This window comes from Bos indicus, chromosome 6 (genome assembly GCF_029378745.1).
Source record: "Bos indicus isolate NIAB-ARS_2022 breed Sahiwal x Tharparkar chromosome 6, NIAB-ARS_B.indTharparkar_mat_pri_1.0, whole genome shotgun sequence".
Taxonomy (NCBI): Eukaryota; Metazoa; Chordata; class Mammalia; order Artiodactyla; family Bovidae; genus Bos; species Bos indicus.
Window position 1 is genome coordinate 72,690,994 of NC_091765.1, and position 26,065 is coordinate 72,717,058.

General features: G+C 42.9%; 1 protein-coding gene and 1 long non-coding RNA gene across 6 annotated transcripts in view; one reads left to right on the top strand and one right to left on the bottom strand.

Annotated features, from left to right (window-relative positions):
* The window catches only part of HOPX (HOP homeobox), a 31,994-nt gene extending 6,313 nt beyond the window's left edge, over nt 1-25,681 (bottom strand). Inside the window, exons 1-3 of one of the 5 annotated variants that reach the window (XM_070791484.1) lie at nt 25,336-25,681; nt 20,956-21,037; nt 2,263-2,422 (exon numbers count right to left, since the gene is read on the bottom strand). In XM_070791484.1, coding sequence (XP_070647585.1) covers nt 2,263-2,406 — 144 coding nt within the window. In that variant the 5' untranslated portion in view covers nt 2,407-2,422; nt 20,956-21,037; nt 25,336-25,681. The other 4 variants (XM_019962807.2, XM_019962805.2, XM_070791486.1 and 1 more) reach the window with 4 other exon arrangements.
* On the top strand, nt 1,737-7,091 carry LOC139183640 (uncharacterized). The gene is made up of 2 exons (XR_011567203.1): nt 1,737-2,108; nt 6,811-7,091. It is a non-coding gene; the product is annotated as an uncharacterized lncRNA (long non-coding RNA).
* Nucleotides 25,682-26,065: the final 384 nt, after the last annotated feature.

Below are 26,065 nucleotides of genomic sequence, written 5' to 3' on the forward strand. Positions count from 1 at the left end.
GATTACAGAAGGCTGCCCTCTTTTTCTTCCTGCCTCAAACCTGATTTCAGTGCAGTTCTCTCATATAAGGTGTATCCTGAGGAAAGACTGAATGCAGCCTGAGATGACTGTCATTTATGGTATAGTTTGTTTTTTTTCCTCCCATCCCATCCAGTTGTTTCCATTTCTTTTCTGTGGAGACAAAACAGCATGATATTTAAGCATCCAGGCCAGGGGGCCAGACTGCTAGGCCACAGATCCCAGCTCTGCCGCCTCCCAGCTGTGGCCTTAAGCAAATTATTTAACCTTTCTGTAAATCAATTCCCTTATCTGTGCAATGGGGCCAAAAGCACCCACTTCACAGCATTGTTGTAGAAAATAAAGGATTTAATACTTGGAGAATACCTGGAACAATAGGTGGCAAGCATCATCTCTTACAAAGGTCAATGTAATCATTCTGCTTTACGGATAAGGGAATGACAGTAACTTGCCAAGGGAGAATCTGACTCAGATGATAAAGAATCTGCCTGCAATGTGGGAGACTCAGGTTCAATCCCTGGGTGGGAAAGATCCCCTGGAGAAGGGAATGGTGACCCACTCCAGTATTCTTGCCTGGAAAATCCCACAGACAGAGGAGCTTGGACATGACTGAGTGACTAACACTTTCACAGAGCCCACAGTGAATCCACAGCTTTCTTTTTAAGAAGTTGAGTTACTGTCTCTGTGATCACTCCTCTTTTCTAAATATAGCGTGGGATTTTAAATGACAAAAGTTCAGCAGGCTGCCTCCTGGGGAAAAAGGGGGTGGTTCACAGAAACATGAGCTGTTAGACTTGGGTTACACTAAATCACTAAATTACCTTCTATTAAGTTCTGGTTCTGGTTAGCCAGACAGCTGTTTCCTTCTCTAAAAAGATATGTTTGACTTTCTGTTGGACCTAGGAATGGGAGAATCTCCTACAGGCAAATTCTTCAAAAGTGTTAGTCGCTCAGTCGTGTCCGACTCTTTGCAACCCCATGGACTGTAGCCCACCACGTTCAAAGGCTTAGTTAGTAAAAATCATTTTGGACTTGGGATCCAAGATGTATCTTGGGGTCTTGATCTACTGAAGCACCCATTACAGGCTCTTAAGCTTCATCTAAGTTATGATTCATGGTGAGGAGAGAACAAAATGTCTGATGCCCTGGTCTATAAAATGGGAAGAATAAGAAAGTCTCTGCTTTAGACTTGAGACTAGTGGTGTGAAGTGCTTTGGGTTCCCATGGGAGAGATGCTAGAGGAGTTCCAAGTGGTATTATCAGGCATAACTGTCTTTCCATGACCAAAGGGAAAATAGAAGTCAGAGTTTAGGCAGGGGTTAAAAAAAAAAGTCGGTTGAAGGAGCCAGTACTCCTTCAAGCCAGCTCCTAGTGGCTAAAATCCTGGGCAGTGTTACATTCTCTGTCCTAAACGATTTTCAGGATAATACAGAAGTTTTTAAAATAGATAAATAAATCAGTGCACTTACAGTGACATCTTTCTTCGCTCCCTTCAGTTGTAATGTTAGATGTCTACCTTGTCAGAAAACTCCAGAAAAAGAAGATCCTAGATCTCCTTAGAACCGTGGAATTTTTAAAAATCGGAACCAAATCTCCCTGACTCCCTTCAATTTTAGCTCTGCAGCTGAGCGGAAGCTGCAGCGAGATGTGGTGGAAAGAGCATGCATAACGACCTGTGCCGTCATGACAATTCCCTCCCTCTGAACCTGTTTCCTCGTTTACCAACCCCGAGGACTGAATTTATAGCTTATCACTACGATCCCGTCCAGCTCTGACATTCCCGCTGGGAATAGATTTGTGGACGCTGGGCTCAGTGGGCGAACGCGGCGCCTCTCCGGCAGGTTTCGCTCAGAGCCCAGAGGGGAACTAAACCTGGGAAAGCAAGACAAAAGTGGGTTCATTGACGCGGCTCCCAGCCCGGCGGGAGGAGAGAGTGCTTTCTCTGGCTGCAGGGGAGAGAGGAAAATCAGACGGGAGGGCGGGCGTGGGGTTTCTAAGCAGCTTCTGCGGGAGCCACTCGGCTGGGGTGCAGGGCAGACCCGGCGCGGGTGGAGCCGAGAAGCAGGGATGCTGCGGTGGAAGCGATGCAGGTCTGGGCTCCCGGGGTGCGGGCAGAAACGCTGATAGATCCGGGGGAAGAAGGCCAGGCGGGAGCCGAGGGCGAGGGAGGCCCTCACCTTCTCGAGATCTAGGCTGTCCGGAGGGGCGGGAGCGTGGGCGCGCGGGGCGCTAGCCGGGGCTTACCTGGGTCTCCTCCTCTGAAAGGCCTGCCTCTGCCGCGATCAGGCACAGCGTGGTGGGGTCCGGGTGCTTGTTGACCTTGTTGAAGTTGTACTCCAGGATCTCCACCTGGTCCTCAGTGGGGCCGCTCGCGGTCTCGGTCGACATGGTTCCGGCACGGCTGCTAGAGAGGGAGAAGCGGCGGTGATGAGCGAGGCCGTGGGCAGAGCGCAGGGAGGAACGGCGATCCGGGGTGCCCTCAGCCCGCGGGGCTGTCCCCGCCTGCGGTGGCACGGCGCGCGGGTGTCCCGCGCTGCAGGCTGTGCCGGGAGCCTGCGCGGGGCCCTTCCGGGGGCGCGCCTAGGGGATCCCTGCACGTCCTTGGGCCTCCCTCCTGACCCCAGTTTTTACAACAGGTTTCCCCGGGGCCCCTGCTCTAGGGCAATGCAAGGAGGAGGCGGCCGCACCCTCCCCGCCTTGAGGCCTTAAGGAAGGAGTGGAGGAAGAGCGGCGGTGATTTTTGAAAAACCGCCTTCAAACGCTTCCTCCGGGCAGAGGGAGCTGCTCTGGTGACAGTCCTGACGGATCGCTGGGCTGACAGCCGGGTTCCACGGCGGGACGCCTCACCCTTGCAAGCCCTGCTGCCTCTAAAGCGGTTTAGCACTTTGCAGCCTCTCCAGGGAGGGCGGTACACCCCACACCTCCTTCAGAGAAATGACCCAGAGGGCAGAAGTTACTTTTCACAGTTGGGGAAATGGGGGCGGCGCTTTTAATCTCTGCCTTTTACAGAGGTGGAGATAGGTCTGCAGCGCTTCACCCCTGCACTTTCCAGGGCCAGGGACTGAGCAGCAGGAGAAATTTCCACCTGAGGGCTTGTGTGAGTCACCCTGAAATCTGCAACCTTCTTCATCCCTCTACCCCAGGTTTTTCGAACTAAAGCTGTGAGTAGGAAGCTTCCTGTCAACCGGCTCTTCATGGCCCAGCGTGGCCTGGACATGATTCCCGCAGGGTGCAGTAGAGTCCACTTCACTATGAGCCTCTCTAGATAAGGATTTCCAAGACAGAGCCCAAATCCAGCTGAGGAGGATCTACAGCAACTATCTTTTTAATCAGACATCCCCTGTGATTGTATTAAAAATAACTGCAAAGTCAAGAGAATGGGTGTTTGACCAGCTTCAAGGTCTTTTATATTTCCTTACTTTAGAGCCAAATAGTGCTCTAGCAGGGGCTTCTCAGGTGACGGTAATGGTGAAGAACCACCTGCCAATGCAGGAGACGTAAGAGATGCCGGTTCAATCCCTGGGTCAGGGAAGATCCCCTGGAAGAGGGCATGGCAACCCACTCAAGTATTCTTGCCTGGAGAATCCCATGGACAGAGGAGCCTGGTAGGCTGCAGTCCATGCGGTCACAAAGTCGGACACGACTGCAGCAACTTAGCATGCATGTATGGATTGTTCTAGCAGATTTGAGGCAACATGACTTCCTGCTGCATATCTCATACCTAAGTAGCCTCTGAAATGGGGCTAAAAAATGGCAGATGTGCACCCTTCCCCTTCCCCCAGTTTAAGATGTATTGAGATGTAGGAAGTTAGAGTGTTCAAGTTCTTGGCTGAGGACTTGGGACAGACAGGTCAGGACTTGCCATCTCTGACAGTAAAAGACAAGCACATGTGTGGGAAACACCTTGGTTTGTTGTTTTAACAAACAATTGCAAAATCAGCCAGCACAATCCCGAGTGGATTTTGATGTAGTTTGTACCTGGGGATGAGCCACAATCCACTGACCTGCCTGCATAATGTCCCCGAGGCTGTGATAAACTTTTCTATTGTGACCTGCATCCTGGGCTCCCTAAATGTTTTTCCTTCTCCTCTTGGTCACTTGAAGAGGTGAGACAAGAAATCATTCTACTGTGAGAGATCCTGGGGTCAAACCAGTTGTTAGGTTATAGTGAAATCTTGGTGTTTTTAGGCAGTTCTGTGCTCCCTAACTTTAAAATCTGTCCCAGTGATGCCTGTCCCAGTGGTGAGGCAGGATGAGGTTAAGCCAGGTCGTAAATGCCTCTTCTCCTGTTGGTGCCTGTCCCCCTCTTTCTTTGACACAGAACTTCAAAGCTGGAAAGAACCTTGATGCCCAGCATCATAGAATGGAAAAGCCTTGGCTTCTCTTTCAGTACTGTGCTCTTCTAGATCCTTCTCAACAGGCCATCCTGTCTTTAGTTTGGCAGAAAAAATCAAGCAGGGGCTTGTTTATATTTTGAATGGGCATTGACTGACCTCATAGGATACCAACCTGCCAAACCTGCCCACTGGAACCACCCACCACTGCTCATTTTGCCTGGAAAAAAAAAGAAAACACAGGCGAGAGGAAACTCCTGCCTCTGGTTTTATTCCTTGCCCTAAAAAGAGTCCAACTATTTCCAGTGACACAGTTACGGTGGCTCTTCCAGGAAAATTTTTGCTGCTTCTTTGTAGAATCCCCAGTCTTTCAGAAGTGTTCATCAAACGCACAAATTTCTAAACTGAACTCAGATTCAAGGACTATTCCTCGTGTACTTCTTTCCCTCTTTTTGTTTCTTAACCATTATTACACAACTCAAAGGTGACACATTCTTAATCAGGTGCATTTTCTCTTATATTTTTGTGGCTCCCTCTTACAGGACTTTATATGATGTTTTATGGATAGGTCCACTTGGCTTTAAAGTTCTCCTTGAGTTATTTGACTAAGGGCATTGGACTTGGTTGGTTGCTATGGGAGGACCATTAGAAAGTACCCACTTCTCTTACGTACACCAAACAAACTTGATTTCTAGAAATGAGGATAGAAGATCTAACCACGATTGAGATATCTACCTCTTATTTCCCCACAAAGCTCAGTCTCTGTCGTTTCAGTTGTCTTTGGTTAACATGTGTTTGCTGCTGCTCCTCCATTTCTTCTTTCCCTCTCTTTCTTTCAAAGGAAATTTATAAATCACATCACCCTAGTAACCTTGGCCTTATAAAACTTCTCAACTCTTTCCAGTAAGGAAACTGTTGAAAAATATCTCTGAAGGTAGTCTAAACAATGTCAGATGAAAGGAACTAAAAATATTTTAAAGCTTCTTAATCTTTACTCTGAGCACACGTTGATCGTTGCTGTGGTTATTAATATCTTATGAAACATTCAAAGAGTCCTGTGGTTGTGTTTTCTTTTGTGGTTGCAAGAAGACAATGCATAAACCTTTGCAAGAGGTTAAATGAAAGCTGCTGGCTCTTTTGTAAATTTCAATGCCTGGATAGACATTTGTGCCAATCTTACAGCTTTACCTTTGTCCCTTAATCCTATAGTCATTTATTTATTTATTTATTTGAAAGTATTCACCTATATGAACCAGCTCATGGAGAGTGCTACTAGCTGGGACCTGCAGAAATCTCTCTGGGCTCACATTTACCATCTTCTTCTCCCCTTCCCAGCCATTCTGATCTCTCTGTAATGCCGAAAATATCAAACTAAGAGAAGAAGGTTATCAGTGGCATGGGACTTCCTGGACTTTTCTGGTGGTCCAGTGGCTGAGAATCCTCGCTCCCGATGCAGGGGCCCTGGGTTCAATTCCTGGTCGGGGAACTAGATCCCATAAGCCCCAACTAAGACCCAGTACAGTAAAATAAATACATTAAAAAAAAAAGTGATCAGTGGCAGATACTCCTCATAAACCATCCCATGGTGAACTGACAAAACAAAGAAAGCAGATGGATCATTCTTTAGGGTCATCCCCCAATTTACTTTAGCTTGTGTCTCCGTTATGTTCACTGTAAACTTTCTGGAAGCAACGTGCTCTTGAACCATTCTGTATTTTCTTAAGTGAAAAAAATAACATGCCACCATTTCTCCAAGGAAAGTGGTGGGTCTTTGGAAGCAGAGTTTTCTCCCTTATCACTTACTGAGCCACTCTGGATGGAGTGCCAGGGGGGATCACCCAGGCTGTCAGTATCTCTCAGAAATTGACACATAGGAGTAGAATATTGATCTGCTTCCTCAGGCTAACACAAGGCTATGTTAAAGGAAAGGACTTTTCTTGTTTTTGTTTGTTCTTCAAATATGAACCTGGTGGTTAATGTCTTTAAGCTTAGAACAGTAGTTCTCATGCCTGCTGGGGCTTACAATCACCTGTAGAAATGTCCAGGACCACTACAGACCTCCTGAACCAAAACCACACTGTAGGAAGCCAGCATGGCAGAGACACAAAAAATATTTAGGCTCTCACAAGATTTTACAACTTAATTGTTAAAATCAACTATAAACATTTAAGACCTCTTATTTCTTATACTGTAAAGATGCTTTAAAGTATCTTCTAACTCTGCTGCTGTATATCATCTCAACATTTGAGCAGACAGTAGGTTGAGGTAGTTTTAAAGGAATAAACTTCTAAAAATATACATTGGAGAAGAAATTTAGACATTACACTATTTACCTTTTGTATATATGGTCAGGAATGTGGAAAATGTCTTTAATATTATGAATTATTAAGATAAATTTCACTATGCTTTGAAAAATTCAGAAATAATATAAAACCCTTTAAAAATCTTTTTCAAATAGAACATATTCTTGGGCTTCCCTGGTGATTCAGTGGTTAAGAATCTGAGATCCCACGTGCCAAGGAGCACCTAAGCCAGTGTGCCACAACTACTGAGGCCATGCAGCAGGACAAGCCATCGTGATGAAAAGACAAGCCATTGTGAAGAAAAGACAAGCCACCGAAATGAGAAGTCAGAGCACACAATGAAGAGTGGCCCCTGCTCACCTCGACTAGAGAAAGCCTTCATGCAGTGGCAAAAACCCCGCCACTGCCAAAAAATAAAATAAATCTTAAAAAGAAATTCTATTTTCTTTGAAGTTTTTTCTTTTTTTAAATTGGAGTACAATTGCTCTACAACGTTGCGTTAACTTTCTGCTGCATGACTAAGTTTATACATATATCCCCTCCCTCATAGAAAAACACATTCTTGTGTTGAGATTAGAATTTTTTTTTTAATTTATTTTTGGCTGTGCTGGGTCTTCTTTGCTTTGCACGGGCTTTCTCTAGCTGTGGTGAACATGAGCTAGTCTTTGCTGCGGAGCACGGGCTTCTCGTTGCGGTGGTTTCACTTGTTCCAGAGCACAGACTCTAGAGCTCGGACTCAGCAGTTGTGGCACATGGGCTTAGTTGCTCCACGGCATGTGGGATCTTACCAGACCAGGGATCCAACCTGCGTCCCCTGCATTGGCAGGCAGATTCTTAACCACTGCGACACCAGGGAGCTCCAAGATTAGAATTTAAGAAAGCAGACCATCATAAGGTAAAATCCTTCTACCTTATTACCATACAAAGTTCCATAAATGATTTAGAAACCAAAGATTACAGTGGAAGAGATTTGCCAACCTTGACAAACGATTCTATAAATTTTTGAATTTTCCAATGCAGCAAATGCTAAAGTTTAAGTTATTATTTATATAGACAATTTACAGAATACAACTTAAAACTGAACATTAGATTATAAATACACCTTTCCTACACACTTAGCATCATTGCTGTCTTCAGATAAATAAGGTTCCAAATCTAAATACGAAAAGACTTTTTAATGCTATATTGATTACAATTTTACTTGTTAAAAAAAAACAGAGGAAAATACAACAAAATGTTAACAGTGTTTATATCTAGACTGTGGGAATACAGATGACCTAAATTTTTTCTTTTTTATATTTTTCTCTTTTTTAATATTTATTACCTTGAAATTAGAAGATTTAGCATTTTTCTTTAAAATTAGTCTTTTATTTTTATTTATTTTTAATTTTAAAAATTAATTTACTTATTTTAATTTGAGGCTAATTACTTTACAATATTGTGGAAAAATTAGTTCTATCACATGTGTGTTGCTGCTAAGTCGCTTCAGTTGTGTCCAACTCTGTGCGACCCCATAGACAGCAGCCCACTAGGCTCTTCGGTCCCTGGAATTCTCCAGGCAAGAATACTGGAGTGGGTTGCCATTTCCTTCTCCAATGCATGAAAGTGAAAAGTGAAAGTGAAGTCGCTCAGTTGTGTCCAACTCTGTGCGACCCCATGGACTGCAGCCCACCAGGCTCCTCTGTTCATGGGATTTTCCAGGCAAGAGTACTGGAGTGGGGTGCCATTGCCTTCTCCGTATCACATGTGTATGCATCCCTAAAAGAGCTTTTTAAAAGTCTTTATGTTTTTGAGATCTATAAAAACGATATCACACTATATATAATTCTTCTGTAGATTGCTTTGTCCATCAACATGTTTTCAAGATCCATTCATATCTCAGCCTGTAGAGAAGTTCATTCATATTCGGTTGTTTCCATTTAGTGAACACACTACAATGTATTTATGTCTTTTCCTGTTGGTGGATATTTGGGTTGTCTCCAGTGTTTTGCTATTATGAACACTGTGTCTCTGAACATTTTTGTATATGTCCTCTGAAGCACTTTTAGGAAGACTTCTCTAGGAGTGGAACTGGTCATAAGGTATGTGACTAGTAGCTTTACAACATTATACCAACTTCTTTTCCAAAATTGTTGAACAAAACTATACTATACTCCTCATACATACACTATTGATACTATGTATAAAATAGATAAAGAATGAGAACAGGGGACTAATATAGCACAGGGAACTCAATGCTCTCTGGTGACCTAAATGGGAAGAAAATCCAAAAAAAAGAGGGGGATATTTATGTATAGCTGACTCACTTTGCTGTCCAGTAGAAACTAACAACATTGTAAAGCAACAATACTCCAATAAAGATTAGTTTTAAAAAACTGAAAATGAAAAAAAAAAAAGAAAAACTGTACTTCTTCCAGCAGTAGGTAGCATTTCCTTGCTCGACATTCTCATCAACACTTGTATTGGCAAACTTTTTAATTTTTTTCCAAAATGGTTAGATTTTTGTGTGTGTGTGTCCATGAATAATATCTAAACCTTCTTGAAGCTGTTTATGTCTCCATCCTGCTTAACTTCTTGTGCTAAAATTTTCCATACATTTACTATTTAGTGTATAAAAAGAGTGTTTCCTGCTGGAGCCCAGAAGGAGATTTGAGGTATTTTTGGAGAGTTTAGACTGTCTTCAGGCTAGCTCGTTATTTCCACTGGTGACCAAGAACAATGCGAAAGATGGATGGAAAACTAATTACAGCAGGCCTTTTGTCTGTATAATGCTAAAAATGTTTCTATCTTCCCTTCTACAGAGCTTCTGGGAGTCAGGACTTCGCTCTGCACTTAAAAAATGTGTTAGCTGTATCAATTTATTGTTCCCTCACCCTTTAAGCAAATATCAAAGTCTCCAGATCAAAACGACAGAGATGGACTTAAAACAACTGAATAAGGAAGAAGAAAGGATGTAGGGATAGGCAGGAAGAATAAAAGAGATTATTTGGTTGTGGGCTTAAAATAAGATATAAACATGTGAGATCAACTAATGTGCTCAGTCTTTGAACTGCAATACCATGACCATGGGGGTACTGCCTTCCAGTTTAAAAGTGGGTTACTCTTAGTTCTTTCAGTTTTGCTCACAATCCTCTCTTAGAAATAGAATGGAATTGGTCCTGTTTTGTGGTCAAGAAAGGTTAACTAACTTATCTACAGCATCAGAGGAAGACTCAGAATTCCCCTTTTTATTCTGGCCACAGCTGTAACATCAGTTCTTGATGTCATAAGCAAGATTGACGCCTACTTCCAAAATGCAGTCTCCTTACACTCTTTTGATGTCACAGAAATTCTAAGATATGATTAAATCACCTGCTTGGATCTTTGAGCTCCAGTTTTGGTCATGGTCTTTCCCTTTAGTGAAGAGCTGGAACTGGGGCAGGCAGGCCATTTCTGACTGACTGGTCTCTCCAGCCTCATTCCCTAGTGGCTGCCACAGCCCAACCCTCTTGTAGAATTCCTCACCTCTCCTGGGAAAGCCCTAGTATCTACTTGACACCAAGGCAACAGAGAGAATGAAATCACCCCCTTTCAGGTTTTGTTCTGACTCCACACTTTGAAGTACCTTTTGGGGAAACATTCAAGTTTGTCTGGTATGATCTGAACTCTTAACTTCTGATCCAGTGTAACAGCTATGGGCACTCACGGAACCACCTGCCTGCTCACAATGACAAGCACGCTTTATTCTCCCAAAACATGCTGCTCTTGACTCCACGGGGCAGGAAGGCTTAGGGCTTGAATTCATTCATTCCAACTGGTCACCAGCAATGCTACCACCCCAAGCACCTCTCATTTCTCAAAGTTTTGTTAGGCGAAGGTATCATCAGATTTAGTTTTCAGCGTTTCAGCCCTGCTCTGGGGTTGCGTATCTCTTAGGAGTTAAGCCACGACTTAAAAATATGAAATGCTGCCTTGCTTTAGGTTCTGTATATCCTATGCCCACTTTTATATGTGTCCTGTGTATTTGCTAATCCGGCTTAGTACATTCCAGGTCCTCCTCTTTAGACTTGCTTTCCTCTTGCCTTAGAAGCTCCTCTATTTCAGGAAACCCAGCAGAATTAAAAGCAAACTGAAACTTGAGCCAATGTAATGAAAAGGTCAAATAATTAGAACTCTTGAGCACTAATCGTTTGAAATATCACTTTGCTGAGCCTCCATTTCTTTCGTGGAAAGAAGGGGTATAATAATACACACCTGGGTCTAGTTCACTGCTCTGTTGTAAAGTTCATATGATATTGTTGTAAGGAAAGTGTTTCTAAACTGTAAAGTGTTTGCTTATGGAAAATACTACTTTTTTTAGGTAACTAACTTATTTGGCAGTGCCAGGTCTTCCTTGTGGCATGTGGGATTTTAGTTGCAGCATATGGGATCTAGTTCCCTGACTAGGGATGGAACCCAGGCCCTCTGCTTTGGGAGTGCAGAGTCCTACCCACTGAACCACCAGGGAAATCGTTATGCATGTGTTCATACTAAGTCATTCCAGTCGTGTCTGACTCTTTGCCACCCTATGGGCTGTGGCCCGCCAGGTTCCTCTGTCCATGGGATTTCCCGGGCAAGAATACTGGAGTGGGTTGTCATCCCCTCCTCCAGGGGATCTTCCCTGACCTAAGGATAGAACCCATGTCTCTTATGTCTCCTGCATTGGCAGGAGGGTTCTGCACCACTAGCACTACCTAGGAAGCCCCAGTCCTTGTACTATTGTTTTTTAAAAACCATAGTTCAGTAGGGCATCTTCTGGGTAGCAAACTGGAAAGAATTGTAAGTTTCACTCTTTCTGAGTTTCAATCCCTTTTTTATCTTTCTGGAATGGTAATGCACAATGGTTGAAATAAGAACCTTTTTTTGAGAGAAAAAAAAAAAATCAAATGCTGTATATATTGCTCCATCTTAAGAGATATTCCTAGATGGAACTTCTCAGTACTAACCAGATGAGAGTGGCAGGTTTTCTCATGAGCAGTTCTACACGTTGTATATTGATTTGAACTTAGCTGTTGATATTTTCCATAAAATGTTAGTTTCTTTGCTCATTCCTCACCACCACTCCCTAACATACTTTCATCTACTAATGAGAAAGCATTACTAGGACAGAAGGTGAGTAGTGAGGAAGTTAATAAGCAGGAACAATTATTCTATGAATTGGTGAGGAGAGTTTTTGAGGCTGTCTTGGCCTATGAGAATAATGACCAAATTGAAGTCGTTTTGAAATAATTTGTTCATGGGCTTGTCTTCCCCAACAAATTATAGGCTTTCCTTGGTGTTTATGTCATCTCTTACAGATTTCCATTTCTCCAGCACTCGTTAGGTGTGTCTACCACTTAATAGGTGCTCATTGTGTGTCTTTTGAACTGAATGTAGCCAATGACATCTGGCCTGACTTGATTTAGGACAAAAGTTAGGAAGACAGTGCTCTGTGTTTTCAACAATCAGGACCTGCCATGTTCAAAACCAAAACATAACACTGGAAAAAATAACATTCTAGCCTCCTAATAATGCCCTTTGGTTCTCACTGCCCAAAACAACACAGAGCTGATTCCTATTTTTGAATCAGATACAGAAACCTCACAACAACATATATATTGAGTAATTATTATGTGTCAGGCACAGTCCTAAATGTCTTAGACATATTGACTAGTTTAAGTGTTAGAAGAACAATAACACTATGTGATAGACACTCTTATTGTCTCCACTTAATATATGTGTAAAATGATGGAAATTATACACTTTCCCCAAGGAGATGTGTATAACCTTCTCCAAGTCACAAATGAAGTGAGTGGCAGAGCAGGCATTAAAACCCAGAAAGTGTAATTTCTGCATCCATGTTTTTAACCATTACACTGCCTTACCTCTGTGTACCAAGTAGCTAGGTAGATAGAAGCACCCTGATAGGTGGTTGCGGGAAGGGGGGCAGTCAAGCTGAGTGGTGCTCCTAGGACAGGAGTGAGGCTGTGTCCCCTGTCTGCTCCAGCTTCCGTGGGGTGGGGCTGGTCTGAGAGCAGAGCTTCTTCCCTGTGACACATTTCTCAACCCTGGTGACCAGACATGACTCTGACCCAGTTAAATGGATTAGTTGTGATTTTAGTTAATACTAGCAGCACCATCAGTCAGGCTAGCATTTTTTTTTCCCCACACATGCTCTTCTTTAATTGGTACAGATGTACTTGAAAGATGACATTATATGAATAATATAGTACACAAACGAGAAAGAGTTACAGCATCTGATAGAATGGGTCAGATGGGTTGGCTCCAACCAGATCAGCTGGCTCTTAGTGAGTATTGCTGCTATTTTAACCCCTACATGTACACAGTTTCGTTGACTTAATTAAGGAACTTCCTAAGACTATTGTTGGAACAAATCCTTCAGCGGTCCAGACCTTCTATAGCCATTTACAGAAAATAGCAAGATATTATGAAAAACTGTTGGAAGTGAATGACTTCCAGCAGTGAATTAATCATTAATTAACTTTGGACATAAAATTCTTTGCCTGAACACTGAGTTCTTTTCATTGATAGCCCAACTCATGTTCTAATCCAAAGATTTGTATGTGGAAACATAGGAAAACAGTGAAAATCAATAATAAAACCTTATACTCCTTTTGCGAAACAAGTGGAGCACTCAGTCTACCTCCTTAGAAATAAATGGGTAAATGAAAGAGGGCAATCCCATTTCCATAATCTTCTTAGAGGAGATCTCCATTTTGTAAGCAGGTTGCTTTTCAAAGGTTTATTTCTACTATTATTGTTATGAATTCAGAAATTTTTCTCTAGAAATAATACTGTAAACTATAGTATTATAATTATAGTAAATAGAATCCCAGGCTAACCCACAAAAGGGAATGTAACTGAAATGCTATATAATTCATAACTGGAAAAGAATAGAAAATAATCCTGATAAATTATCCTAGTGAAATTTAATAAGAAATCATTTCTTTATTTTGAAAGCAATGCTTAAGAAAAAGGAGTGTTGATTAAAATTTGACTTGAGAGAGATGAGGTTTTGGTGCAGATATGAAAGGGGTTTGGCAGGGAAAGTTTTGAGAATATTATAGGCTGATGGCACAACTTTGATGCCTGTGAAGTATGCAGAATAGTCCCTGACACTTTGTTGGGTGTGTAGTGAAGGCTTATGATCAAACGCATGTTGATTGAACTTTATTTTCAAAAATCACAGCTTATCTTTGTCTTGATGAAGGCATAGTAATTAGAGCTGCATTTTGTCTGTGTGTCCTAGAGGAACTAAGGAAGGGGAAAGAGGAAGAAGAAACGGGGAATGTTGAGAAGGATTGATGTGAAAAGCAGGTCATCTGAGATACGATTAACGAAGTGAATGGTAAATAAAAAGCCAGAGGTTACTTTGCATGGTCCTCTCCTCCTCATCCTTTTAGCCAGTCCCTAAGTGCGCTGCTAGGCAAGAACAGTTCAGTTGCTGACCAGAGCTCTTTGTAGATAGGAAGGGAAAGAGAAGCAGAAATAAAGTTTTCTCCAAAGAGGGAATGTTTGTGTTTTTTTAACAGATGAATTATATGTAGGGGATACATGTTAAATAAATCCTCATTAATGAGTGAAAATACTAAACTGGTATGGAATAATGGAAAGATCACTGAGCTAGAAGTCAGAGCTGATTTCAACTTTAACACCTCTACTTAATAGTTACATTATCTTGGCTGAGGTTTGGTTTTTTCGGTTTGGGTTTTGTTTTTTGTTTTTTTAACTTATTTGAAATCTAGTTCTCTTCTCTGTAAAATGTGAATAAAAACTTCCCTTCCTGCCTATTTACTCTGGTTGTGATCCAGTGAAATTACTGAATATTATGCTCATGAAACAACTTAGAAAGCTGTAAAATAACATACACATTTCCAAGAGTGTTATGATTATTTCTTCAGCCAGAAAAAGTCAAGTTATTGGGTCAGATGACCTCTGAGATTGTTTCTCTTTTTAAATTCTGATGATGAGAATGGCCTGGGTTTTGAATTTTCATGTTATTCTTCATCAGCAGCTTAATGATGCCATGGACCTGAGAAAGGGGAGTACAGTGTCCCCCTAGGGCGTGTCCATGATCTACTCAGCACTTTGTACCTAGTTTCTACTTCAAAGGACAACTGAGGGACCCAAGAAACATTTTGAGCCACAGTGCTTTTTTAATATTCAGTCTATCTGTTAAATTAACATGGCCATATAATTTGTCATCACTTGAGTGGTGACATTTAAGTGTAAAAGGGATACTTGAATAATTACACCAGAACAACAGGCCTATATGAAAAATGTCCAGGCAAATCTAGACGTCCGGTCCCCTCATTACATGTAAAACGTTAAATTTCTCACTTTGGTGTAGGATAGTAAAAATTCTCCTTTGAATTTAGGGATCTGAGCTACTGTTATGTATTAGCAAGATGCAGGCCTTATTAGGATCTTGAGGACAGACCACATATACCTACCCAAAGTGTTGAATAGGAGGCTGCTTTTTGCTCTCAAGAAAGCATACTGTTGCAGCTCTATGGTTAAAAGGTAAGAGGATACACTATAGCTTCAAATTTCCTAACTTTCATTTTTATTTCAGTTTGAATACACAGAATAGAATTTATCTCACGGGGTGAATAATGCTTGGGCTTCGGCCTGCTTTGGGTATTGTTAGCAGAGTTGTACTAGAGCTTAGTAAGTGTGAATACCTATTACATATCAAACAGAGATTGGTCCTATGATCAAACATAAATAAAACGAAAATGGCTTGTACTAGAGATTTCCATGATACACAGCCAAGCCTTTTCAAACTAGATAAAACAGGAGGCATGAGACTTGTGAAGAAAACTGAATCATCAAGCCTTCTGTTTGAAAAATGTCTGATGCTCTAACACACGAAGAAATTAGACTTCTGTTATGGTATTTCTAAAGAAAACCATTAAACATAAAGACAAATTTGCACTACTAAACTTAGAATCAAGTAACAAAAGATCAACTTTCTGAAGTTGGTGGAGAAGAAAAATGGCACAAATAAGTCAAAAGGGCAGATTAACATTCTTTTTATGTTTTAGAGTATATTTTTAATATTAGTTTTTGTGTCAGCCATTAAGCTTCCTAATTATGTTTTATCTAGAACATTAATTACATTAAGTCAGTATTGAGGTGCATGTGTTTGTTGCATAGAAAAGGAAGGATGCTCAAAACCTTGAAAGCTGGGACTTCCCTGGTGGTCCAGTGGTTAAGACCCTGCCCTCCCAGTGCAAGGGGTCTGGGTTCCATCCCTGGTCAGAGAACTAGATTCCCCATGCTGCAACTATGATCCCTCATAAGACCTAGCACAGCCAAATAAAAATAAACTTTAAATTCTGATGATGGAAATCAGTCTGGTATTTTAAAAATTTGGTCCCTCTAAACCATGCATAGATAATTCAGAATAAAGTAGAACTGTCATATTTCTCTGTGGTCATTCTGTCACTTTAGAATGTTAAAAAATTAGTTTCTTTCTGAAAATATTCTCACTCCTGTGCCGGACTCTGAAGAGGGCTGTTCATTTGTAATTCTGGAGACATGTCATCATGATTTATTAATTTTCAAAATGTATGCTGGGTTATATAGTATTTTTGCCTGAGTCCTAATTACCTAGTAAGGAACAGCAGTTGGGCACCTTCACGGGACTACACAGGCATGATCAGTAGATGTTCAGGCTGCTGGCTCACAGGCTGTTGAAACCTGCCCAGTGCAAGCAGGCGTAACTTCTTCAGGTTGTTTGTGCATTTGCTGGAAAGGTTCTTTGATAGAATGGAATTATCTCTTTGCACAAATACACTTGAATCAATTATTATTTTTTATGGTCCAACTACCATTCTTATTTTATGACTGTACTTTAAGTAATGGATAAAATGACACACACCTGGTTTCTTTGTAGAGCTCCAAATTATGCCAAAGTCCAACCATGCATGCTGCTTGTTGCCATGATACTCAGTTATATGGGCCTTATTTTTCCCCCATTGAGTGGTTTTTATGAACAGGTGTTCAGCTAATGGGATAAACAGAGGGCGTGCAGCTCTAGCCTAACCATTAACATCACAAAATAATTGGAAAGGACAGATATACCAGAAAGCTAGCTCTGAACCTACAGTAGATCTTTTCTCTGAGCATCAGATATAATTTTGCAGAAAGAGCCTGGATGGAGCATCAGAAGACCTGCATGCTCTTTCCAACAGTAGCACTTAAGTCTCCAAGTGACTTTGGACAACTCACTTAATTGTTTTGAACCTCCATTTCTTCATCTATAATTGAAGCTATAATCCTACTCCACCTGTCTCACAGGGTTGTTGTAGGATTCAGTGAGACAGATTAAGTTTATGAATATCACTATAAATTATAAACATGGTATAGATATAAGATACCATTGTTAAGGTTCTAATCCAGCTTTCAGTGGTTCAGGATACAATGTTGGGCAACTGATAACACCAGCTTTTGCGATCATTAATATAGCAAAACACCATAAAAACTTCACTCTGCTTTATTCCTAATAAGATTTCTTAAAATATTTCATTTGCTTTGTCCAGTAATCAGTCAGCAATACAAAGAAATGAAATGCTTCTAAAACTGCCAACTCAAGTTTAAGAAAATAACATTTTGAGAAGGAGTGATTGCTGAAGATCATGCTCTTTAAGTTCTAGAAAATTATTTCAATCAGTTTTTAAAGTCTTATAAAAGAAACTTAGTGAAGCTTCTAAATGTTTGAAATATTAGACTACTGCTGCTGCTAAGTCGCTGTAGTCGTGTCCAACTCTGTGCAACCCCATAGATGGCAGCCCACCAGGCTCCTCCGTCCCTGGGATTCTCCAGGCAAGAATACTGGAGTCGGTTGCCATTTCCTTTTCCAATGCATGCATGCATGCCAAGTCACTTCAGTCGTGTCCGACTCTGTGCGACCCCATGGATAGCAGCCCACCAGGCTCCTCCATCCACAGGAGTCTCCAGGCAAGAATACTGGACTGGGTTGCCATTTCCTTCTCCGTGAAATACTAGACTAGAAGTTACAATATCAGGCATCTCCATTTTGTATGGGCGACTCAATATTCCATATTGCTTAGAGAAAACACAGGCCATCTAGCCCACTCCACTCCAATCCCCTGTCTTCCACCAACCAGATCTAAACGGTGGTTGACTATACCTGTGAGGGTATTCATTATAGCAACATTTGTGAGAATTGTAGGCAGAAGAACTGTCTAACACTATAGGATTAGATAAACCAATGGATCAAGTAGCAGACTATTAAAATGGAGTTAGAAATAATGCATTGGAAATATTAGAAATATAATTGGCAACACAGGTAGACCATAAACATGTGGTGTTGAGTTAAAAGAGAGAGCAAGAAAGAGGGAGACTGGGAGAGCAAAAGAAATAGAATGAGATATAAAACCTAAGAAGAGTCTTGTGTGTACTATGAGTTAAGGAATATGTTAATTCAACATGAGCCTAAAGACAAAAAAAAAAAAGACTTTGAAGACAAAAATATTGTTGGACTGCCCCATCTTTCAGAGCTTGCCTGTATAATTCTTTCCAATGTATTTGCTGCATAATGAGGGAATATATTACAGCTTACCTCATATTCTTCATGTGCAGACTACCTGGGCTGGCTTTTTTCCCCAAAGGGCAAGGTGAATAGCTGGTCACTGACCTCCAGGTCCACATACTCCATGCTTTTCAGTGCCATCATCAAATGACTCTCTAGCCCTCTCTCACCCAATTTAAACAGCATAGGGTCCTTTTGCCACTCCTCATAGACTTCTTTCGAGCTAGTTTGAAAGACTTTCTTTCCTTTTGAACTGTGGAACCCTGAACTGGGTACCAGGCTAATGAAGGCAGGAGAAGCCCTCCCTCCTTCTTCACACATGCTTCATAAACCTCAGTTCTAGTCATCTCCAAAGGATGCTACTCTACTATTCACAAAGAGCGTGAAGAACATATAATAAAGTGATAGACACTTCCAGGCATAAATTATTGAATTAAAGATTTTTTAAAAACATATTTCGCTCCTGGACCAGTAGACTAGAAATCTGGAAAGGAGGGAGGGAATATAAGCACTGGGGAAAATCGTTTATGTAAATTTCCTCAGGGAGCAAGCACACAGGAAGGAAACGAAAATACATCAACAAAAACTAGACTGTCTAAACAGATCTGTCATGGCCTTAAGAATTACAGGAAGCTTCCTTCGTGATCCATCTAGATCTAATAGCTGGAATGAGCGCCATTAGTTTCCTGCCCAGTTACACAAGGAGATTAGAGTGGATCAGTGTCTGCCTTACGTTGTATGTGACTTTGTTTTTGTTTTAACATATAAAGATAGAATAGTTCATTCATGAGTGATCTGACTGGATTTTTATGTTTGATCACTTTTTATCAAAACCACCAGAAGTAAATCACAAGAAATTATACAAGGATGGGTAAAAGTAATATGCGTGCTAAGTCTCTTCAGTTGTGTCCGACTCTTTGCAACCTTGTGGACTGTAACCCTCCAGGCTCCTCTGTCCATGGGATTCTCCAGGCAAGAATACTGGAGAGGGTTGCCATGCCCTTCTCCAGGGGATCTTCCCGACCCAGGGACCGAAACTGAGTCTCTTAAGTCTCCTGTATTGGCAGATGGGTTCTTTACCACTAATGTCACCTGAGAAGCTTAACTTCTCTACTTTCAAAAGAGCTTCTATCATGTCCTAAACATGGCCATGCGCTAACAAGAGCCTAAAGCAAATATCAGAGTAACTTGACCTTGTGATTTGTTGATCACAAGTTTCCTTGAACCCCTAGCATTCATTTTGAACTTCTTTTTGGTTCTCTGGCCGGGCAGGATGGATACAATGCTTCCCACAGGGAACCTGAGTCACTGGGGAGTGAGTGACTTGGCAGAGAGGCCAGAATGAGGAGTGGGGAGGCCTGGGTTCACAGGCAGTTCAGCCTCCAACTAACCCAAGATACAGGGCAACTCACCCTACTCTCTTGTTCCTTCATATACTGTAGTCACAGATGACCAGATAGTATATTGCTCAAGGTCAGGTATTTTTTAGAATGAAAGGAGGCACTAGTAGTACTCCACTGGAACAACTGATGTTTTAGGCTTTTCCCTCCCACTTAAAATTCCATAATAGCTGAAGTAGAGCTGAAAATATAACAGGTTCCTGACCACCAGACTCCTGCTCTGCTTCCCAGGCTAGGCTGTCTGCCCTGCGAGGACCTGTCTACCTTGGAGATCTGTGGAGGAGTGTTTACTTTATCACCTAAAGATCAAGGGACTTCCCCAGCCATTAAAAAGGACAGCCTGATCTGCACCTGCTTGGTCAGGCATTCATACGACCCAGACCCTGCCTGTGCTCAGAATCAACAGCACTGGAACCCCAAAGCCACATCGAGGTCACTGGCAGGCAGGGGAGGCTAAGGGAGCCGGGCCAGGAAGAGGGCAGATGCAGGCAACCACTGTGTGGGGACAGGCCCTTTCCTTTGCAGCCTCAAGCCTGTTCTCCACTGGCCCAAGGCCTGTGGACAGGACAGGTGTGGTCCAGGGGCCACCTTGGGATCCTCAGTTGTTGGGGGGTTCGGCACCACATGGAATTCAGGATCTTAGTTCCTGACCAGTGATTGAATCTGTGCCCCCTGCATGGAAGCACGGAGTCCCTCCTCAGGTGTTGGTTTTTAATAGGCAGGTTGCTGCTGCTGCTAATTCGCTTCAGTCGTGTCCGACTCTGTGTGACCCCATAGACAGCAGCCCACCAGGCTCCCCCATCCCTGGGATTCTCCAGGCAAGAACACAGGTTAGTACTTCATAAATCACTCCAGGCCACAGGCCACCCCTCTAACAATTTCATCATTGCATAGCCCTGTTCACCTGGCTTTTTCAATTTGGAGGAGACCATCAACAAAATCCAAAAACTGATGTGGGTGACAGATCATGACACAGCCCTAAAATATATATGTATATCCAAGAAAAGTAAGCCATTCCACACAGAGAGAATTTAGAAACAAAGATGAAGGGAAAATATTCAGACATGTCATACCAAGAAGGTAGAAATTCTGTCACTGTTTTACAACCCTATTTCATCAGTGGTGCAAACCTGTCACTTATTTAAAAAAAAAAAAAATTTTTTTTTTGGTGAAACTGAACGGTAAGAAGAAGAAACATTTGGCTTCATCTGCAGCATTAAAGCAAATTTGAGGGTACTACCCTGGTGGCAACAGTCTAATCCTTTACCCCAGAGCTTGGGTCTGCTGTCTCCTGGTCTCCAGGGGCCCAGGACGATGCTCACCTTTCCCCTCCTCGCTCACGGCTGTTCTCACCAGTCAGGACTCTGTGCCGTGTAGCTCCTGTATCTGGCAGACTCTGCTTCCCTGGAGAGAGGTTCAGAACACCCTGATCACACCCCTCTTCAGAGGCTGGCCCTACCTAGTATAGCTACCACTTGCCAACAAGAGCTGCAGCAATCTGAGCTTTCCAAATGCAAGAAAGTCTGTCAGAGTCACAGGAACTAAGGGGATACCTTGCCCCAGGCTGCAGGACTGGGTCCCCAAGGGAGGAGGCCCCTTGTCACTAAGCCTGGGCAAGTTGCTCTGCCAGTGCCAGCCTTCTGCCCTGAGAAGGAAGCAGGTAATATTTATAGAGCCCTGGAAGCAGAATTTATTGACGTCTTAATCCCTACTGTGGGGGAAGGCAATGGCACCCCACTCCAGTACTCTTGCCTGGAAAATCCCACGGACGGAGGAGCCTGGTGGGCTGCAGTCCATGGGGTCGCTAGGAGTTGGACACAACTGAGCGACTTCACTTTCACTTTTCACTTTCGCATTGGAGAAGGAAATGGCAACCCACTCCAGTGTTCTTGCCTGAAGAATCCCAGGGACGGGGGAGCCTGGTGGGCTGCCGTCTATGGGGTCGCACAGAGTCAGACATGACTGAAGCGACTTAGCAGCAGCAGCAGCAATCCCTACTGTAGTGACCTGATGGTGACTTTCCATTTCTCAGAAAGATAAATGAAAGGCAGCCATCTCTGAGGAGGATGAATGCATTTAACAAAGAATAGACTCATTCATAAAAAGAAATCTCTTAGGGCCCACAATGTGTAGGAAGGTCCATATGGGAAGTGACTGCAGGACTTCTATTGAAAACTCCCAATTTTGGTATAATTTCCCCCAGTAAGTTGCCTGGGATTCTGAGTAATAGGGATATGGTGATGGTGATGGTTTAGTCGGGCAGGCTCCTCTGTCCATGGGATTTCCCAGGCAAGAATACTGGAGTGGGTTGCCATTCCCTTCTCCAAGGGATCTTCCTAACCCAGGGATTGAACCCAGGTCTCCTGCACAGCACATTTTGCCTAAAACTTTGATTCTGCTGATTACTCCCTCCCAATGGTAATTATATTCAAAGAACTCCCAGATGTGTTATCTTGTTGAAACCTATGTAATATACCAGGGAGGGACATAACTCATTAAACAATCATTGTCTATTAACATTATTACTTTAATTAGTTTTCCAGAACTGGGTAAGCAAAGCCCTAAGGGATGAGACCCTAGAAATTGTTGGACTTGGAGGAGAAATGGAAGAAACCACCTGAAACATGGCAGGTGGCCCCGGCAGAGCAGGTGAGGCTCTGCGGCCCCAAAGGCAGACCTACACCTGCCCCTGCATGGACACAGGTGCCAAGGTGAGGGCCCCATAGGAAGAACAGAAACCACAAACTCCACTCCGCTCATGTTTCTGCCCCAGCTGCCCTGGGAATCATGATGAAAAGACCCGTGGTGCCAAATAGACGCATCCCAATGCTGAGAACCCGGGCTAGCGCCTGAAAGACCGACTTGGCTGTCCCCCAGAGCAGAGCGCCTGATGCATCTGCCCTGATTCTTTTCAATAATTATAATCCCCTGACTTAGATTAGATATTATGTAGGAAACAAAAGGAAGCTTTAGTTTTGAAACATCCCTTCTCACACGTTAGCACAATCCTTAAATAATGCACCTTTGAGGCTCTGACTAATTCGTCATGCCTGGCACCAGGAACATGTCTGGGTTCCAAGAATTTGCTGGAAATGCGCCAGATATCCTTCCCTAGCTAGAGTTGGAAGTGTGGTGCTGAGGACCCAGAAGCAGTGGTCTTGGGGGTCCCTCGTCCTCTGAGGTCCTATCACTATCCAATTGGGTCCCTGGCACACGATGGTCAAGGGGTTGGGGGTTCATGTGGCCGAGGGCAGGCCCTGCCCTGTCCATGTGTCTCATGAGTGGTTTGGGTTTCACTGGTTCCCATCCCCAGCTGCACATTAGAATCACCTGCAGAGCTTTAAACAGTATTACTGGAACCACCCATTCCTGGGTTCTGATTTAATAGGTGGGGGCGGGGCTCAATCCCAGGTATTTTTCTCGAGGTGCACAACCACCGCCTGAGATGATCTCTGGGACCCTTCCAGTTCTATAAAAGTCCACAATCTTGATGGTTTGGGCCTTCACTTTATTTACTGAGTTAATTTTTCCCCAAAATACTCGTTTCTCATTTTCATTATGTTGCTTAGGCAGATTATTAGAAATGCTTTTAGTTATCTAAAAAAAGGTGAATTGTTAAATTATTGCTTGTTGAGTATAACTGGCTTCTAACACTGCACGTTTAAAGTGTGTGATCTGATCAGTTTTCACAAGTGAGAAATGGTTGCCTAATCATGATAGTGAACACACCCATCACCCCCAAACCCTCCTAATCTGCGTAACTGTCTTTCCAGCTCCCCTGTCTCAGGTAACCACTGAGCTGCTTGCTGTTCCTATAGAGTAGTTTGCATATTTTATCATTTTGTGCAATGCAGTCTGTACTAATTTTTTGCTAGCTTCTTATATCCTTGTATTTGAGATTTCAAACTCTTTAAGAATAGAAGCCACCTTATATTTCTTTTCTCTTCCTCTTGGCCCCCAACTAACCTTTGCTCAGAGAAGCCCCTTAATCATTATTTGCTCGATGGAAATCAGACCTTTATGACCTTACAACTGAGCTTCGGTTTGGTGGCAAGAAGTGCCTGCTATGTTAAGGGTCTTGACTCCCCACTACCTCTCTGTAGGTTCCTAGTCAGCAGCTTCAGCTCAGTTAAAAAATTATGCACTTTCTTAAATCTGAGTCTTTATTTAGGGTCATGGACTGCTGCTGCTGCTGCTAAGTCACTTCAGTCATGTCCAACTCTGTGCGACCCCAGAGATGGCAGCCCACCAGGCTTCCCCGTCCCTGGGATTCTCCAGGCAAGAACACTGGAGTGGGTTGCCATTTCCTTCTCCAATGCAGGAAAGTGAAAAGTGAAAGTGAAGTCGCTCAGTCGTGTCCGACCCACAGCAACCCCATGGACTGCAGCCTACCAGGCTCCTCTGTCCATGGATTTTCCAGGCAAGAGTACTGGAGTGGGGTGCCATTGCCTTCTCCACATAGACTGCTAGGGATCCAGAAAATGGGCATCCAGATGAGTACTGGGGGCAGAGGGCAGGGGAACTACATGGAAAAAGCTCTTGGATTTCCCCAGATTCTTCATCACCAGACTCTTGATCCAAAAGGAGGAACTATGGAATTCCAGGTTTGATCCCTGGGTTGGGAAGATCCCCTGGAGAAGAGAGTGGCAACCCACTACAGTATTCTTGCCTGGAGAATTCCATAGACAGAGGAGTCTGGTGGGCTACAGTCCATGGGGTCGCACAGAGTTGGACACAACTGAGCTACTAACACACACACATGGAAGTCACATCATGTTTCATTCCTTATTCTAGTCCTATGCATTTATGAATATGATGTCTAATTATATACCCCCTACTATCTGCTCCCCCTACTTTTTCCTTCCTTAATCCCAAGTACCTGTATTTTGTTTTCTGGACTCTGGTTATTCTTAACCCTACTGAACTAAATACACTCCAGGGCCCTGTTGACTGTCAATGCTACCTCATGGGAATTTTTTTGCATTCCTTGTCTAAGATCTTCTCACCTAAGCTTTGTGGTATGTTGTGCCTTTTAATTCTTATTTCACTTTACTTAACAATCTGCCTAGATACCTGGTGCTCAAATATCACAAAGTTACATTTCTGCAAAGCCCCAGAGCATGTTTATTTTCATCTTAAACAAGATCAATGTTTTCATTGTTATAACTGATAAGGATTATGAGAACCAGAAGTAACAACAAATAGCATTGCAGACTCTCAGCGGAGCCACCTCTAATCAACCCAGAGACACCTTCCCTTTTGGAAATTTTGACTCCTTTTGGGTCAAAAAATATTTTTAAACAATACTATATCTGATTTTAGACTAAGGTGTAGAATAGCAATATTGACTTCTAAAGGATAGAAATTCATATGCACTGAGCACAGTCCTACAAGCGCTGCTTTCACTGTGTCTTTCAGAGATAGGACAGATATAAAAACATCTCACCTGCTAGTCAAAAGGTCAACACAGACTCCCCCTGGCTCCAAATGCCCCTCCACCCCCAGGCAGGGTTGCCAACATCTGATGCCTCACACCCCTCATCGTTCTCTGGCTCCCTGCTTGGGGCCGGCTCTTTAATTCTCCCTTTTGTCTCTACCTTTTCCTATCAGAATAGCAAACAGGGTCACAACAGCATTTCAGTCCAGTCTCTACACAAGTTCATTCCTCTGCCTGAAAAGGCAAACCTCTGAAAGTTACTTACGTGGAAGCGGCAAAGGCAAGCGCTGGATTTGGATGCTGAGTTAGCTGATGCCAGCCTGCTTAAATAGCTGGGTTGGCTGACGCAGGCTGTGGATAGCACGTTTATTTACGCCCGTGAGTGCACGCTCAAGCAGGGACCTGAAAAACCTGCAGCGTGGGCAGGAGGAGAACAGCCGAGCGTTCCATCTCTCCTGGTAATTCAGGTTTGGTATTCAGGCGGTGACTTCTGAGAGTCTCGTGGAACTTTCTCGGCACTGCCTTCTTATCCCTGATCTCTTTCTTGGCAAAGGAGAACTCTTCACCAAGATCGGATGAGAGAGGTGCAGCTGAGAGAAAAAGGAAGAAATGCAGGACCCTGGACCCTTGGCCTGAGCTCCTTATTTTGAATGGACTTCCAGTTAAATGTTGCCTCATTTCAAAGCATAGGCTTGAGGTTGATTTTGCAGCTCCGTGGACAGGATGACAAACTAAAAGCCTGGGCAATAGCCCAATCAATGAAAAGTTTTTTTTTTTTTTTTTTCTTCGGGCACAGAATGTACAAATAAGTTATAAGGGAGGATCAGGCTAGGATGATACAATGTGAGGTCTCCTTTGAAAGAGATTTTAATTTCTTTCCCTCTGCATCTAGACTGTCCTCTCAGTTGTCCCTCCTCTCCCTTTGTTAATGAAATTCCTAGCTGAGAGTTGCAGGATTCCCCATGAGAGCTCAAATAAATAACCAGTGTGTGAGC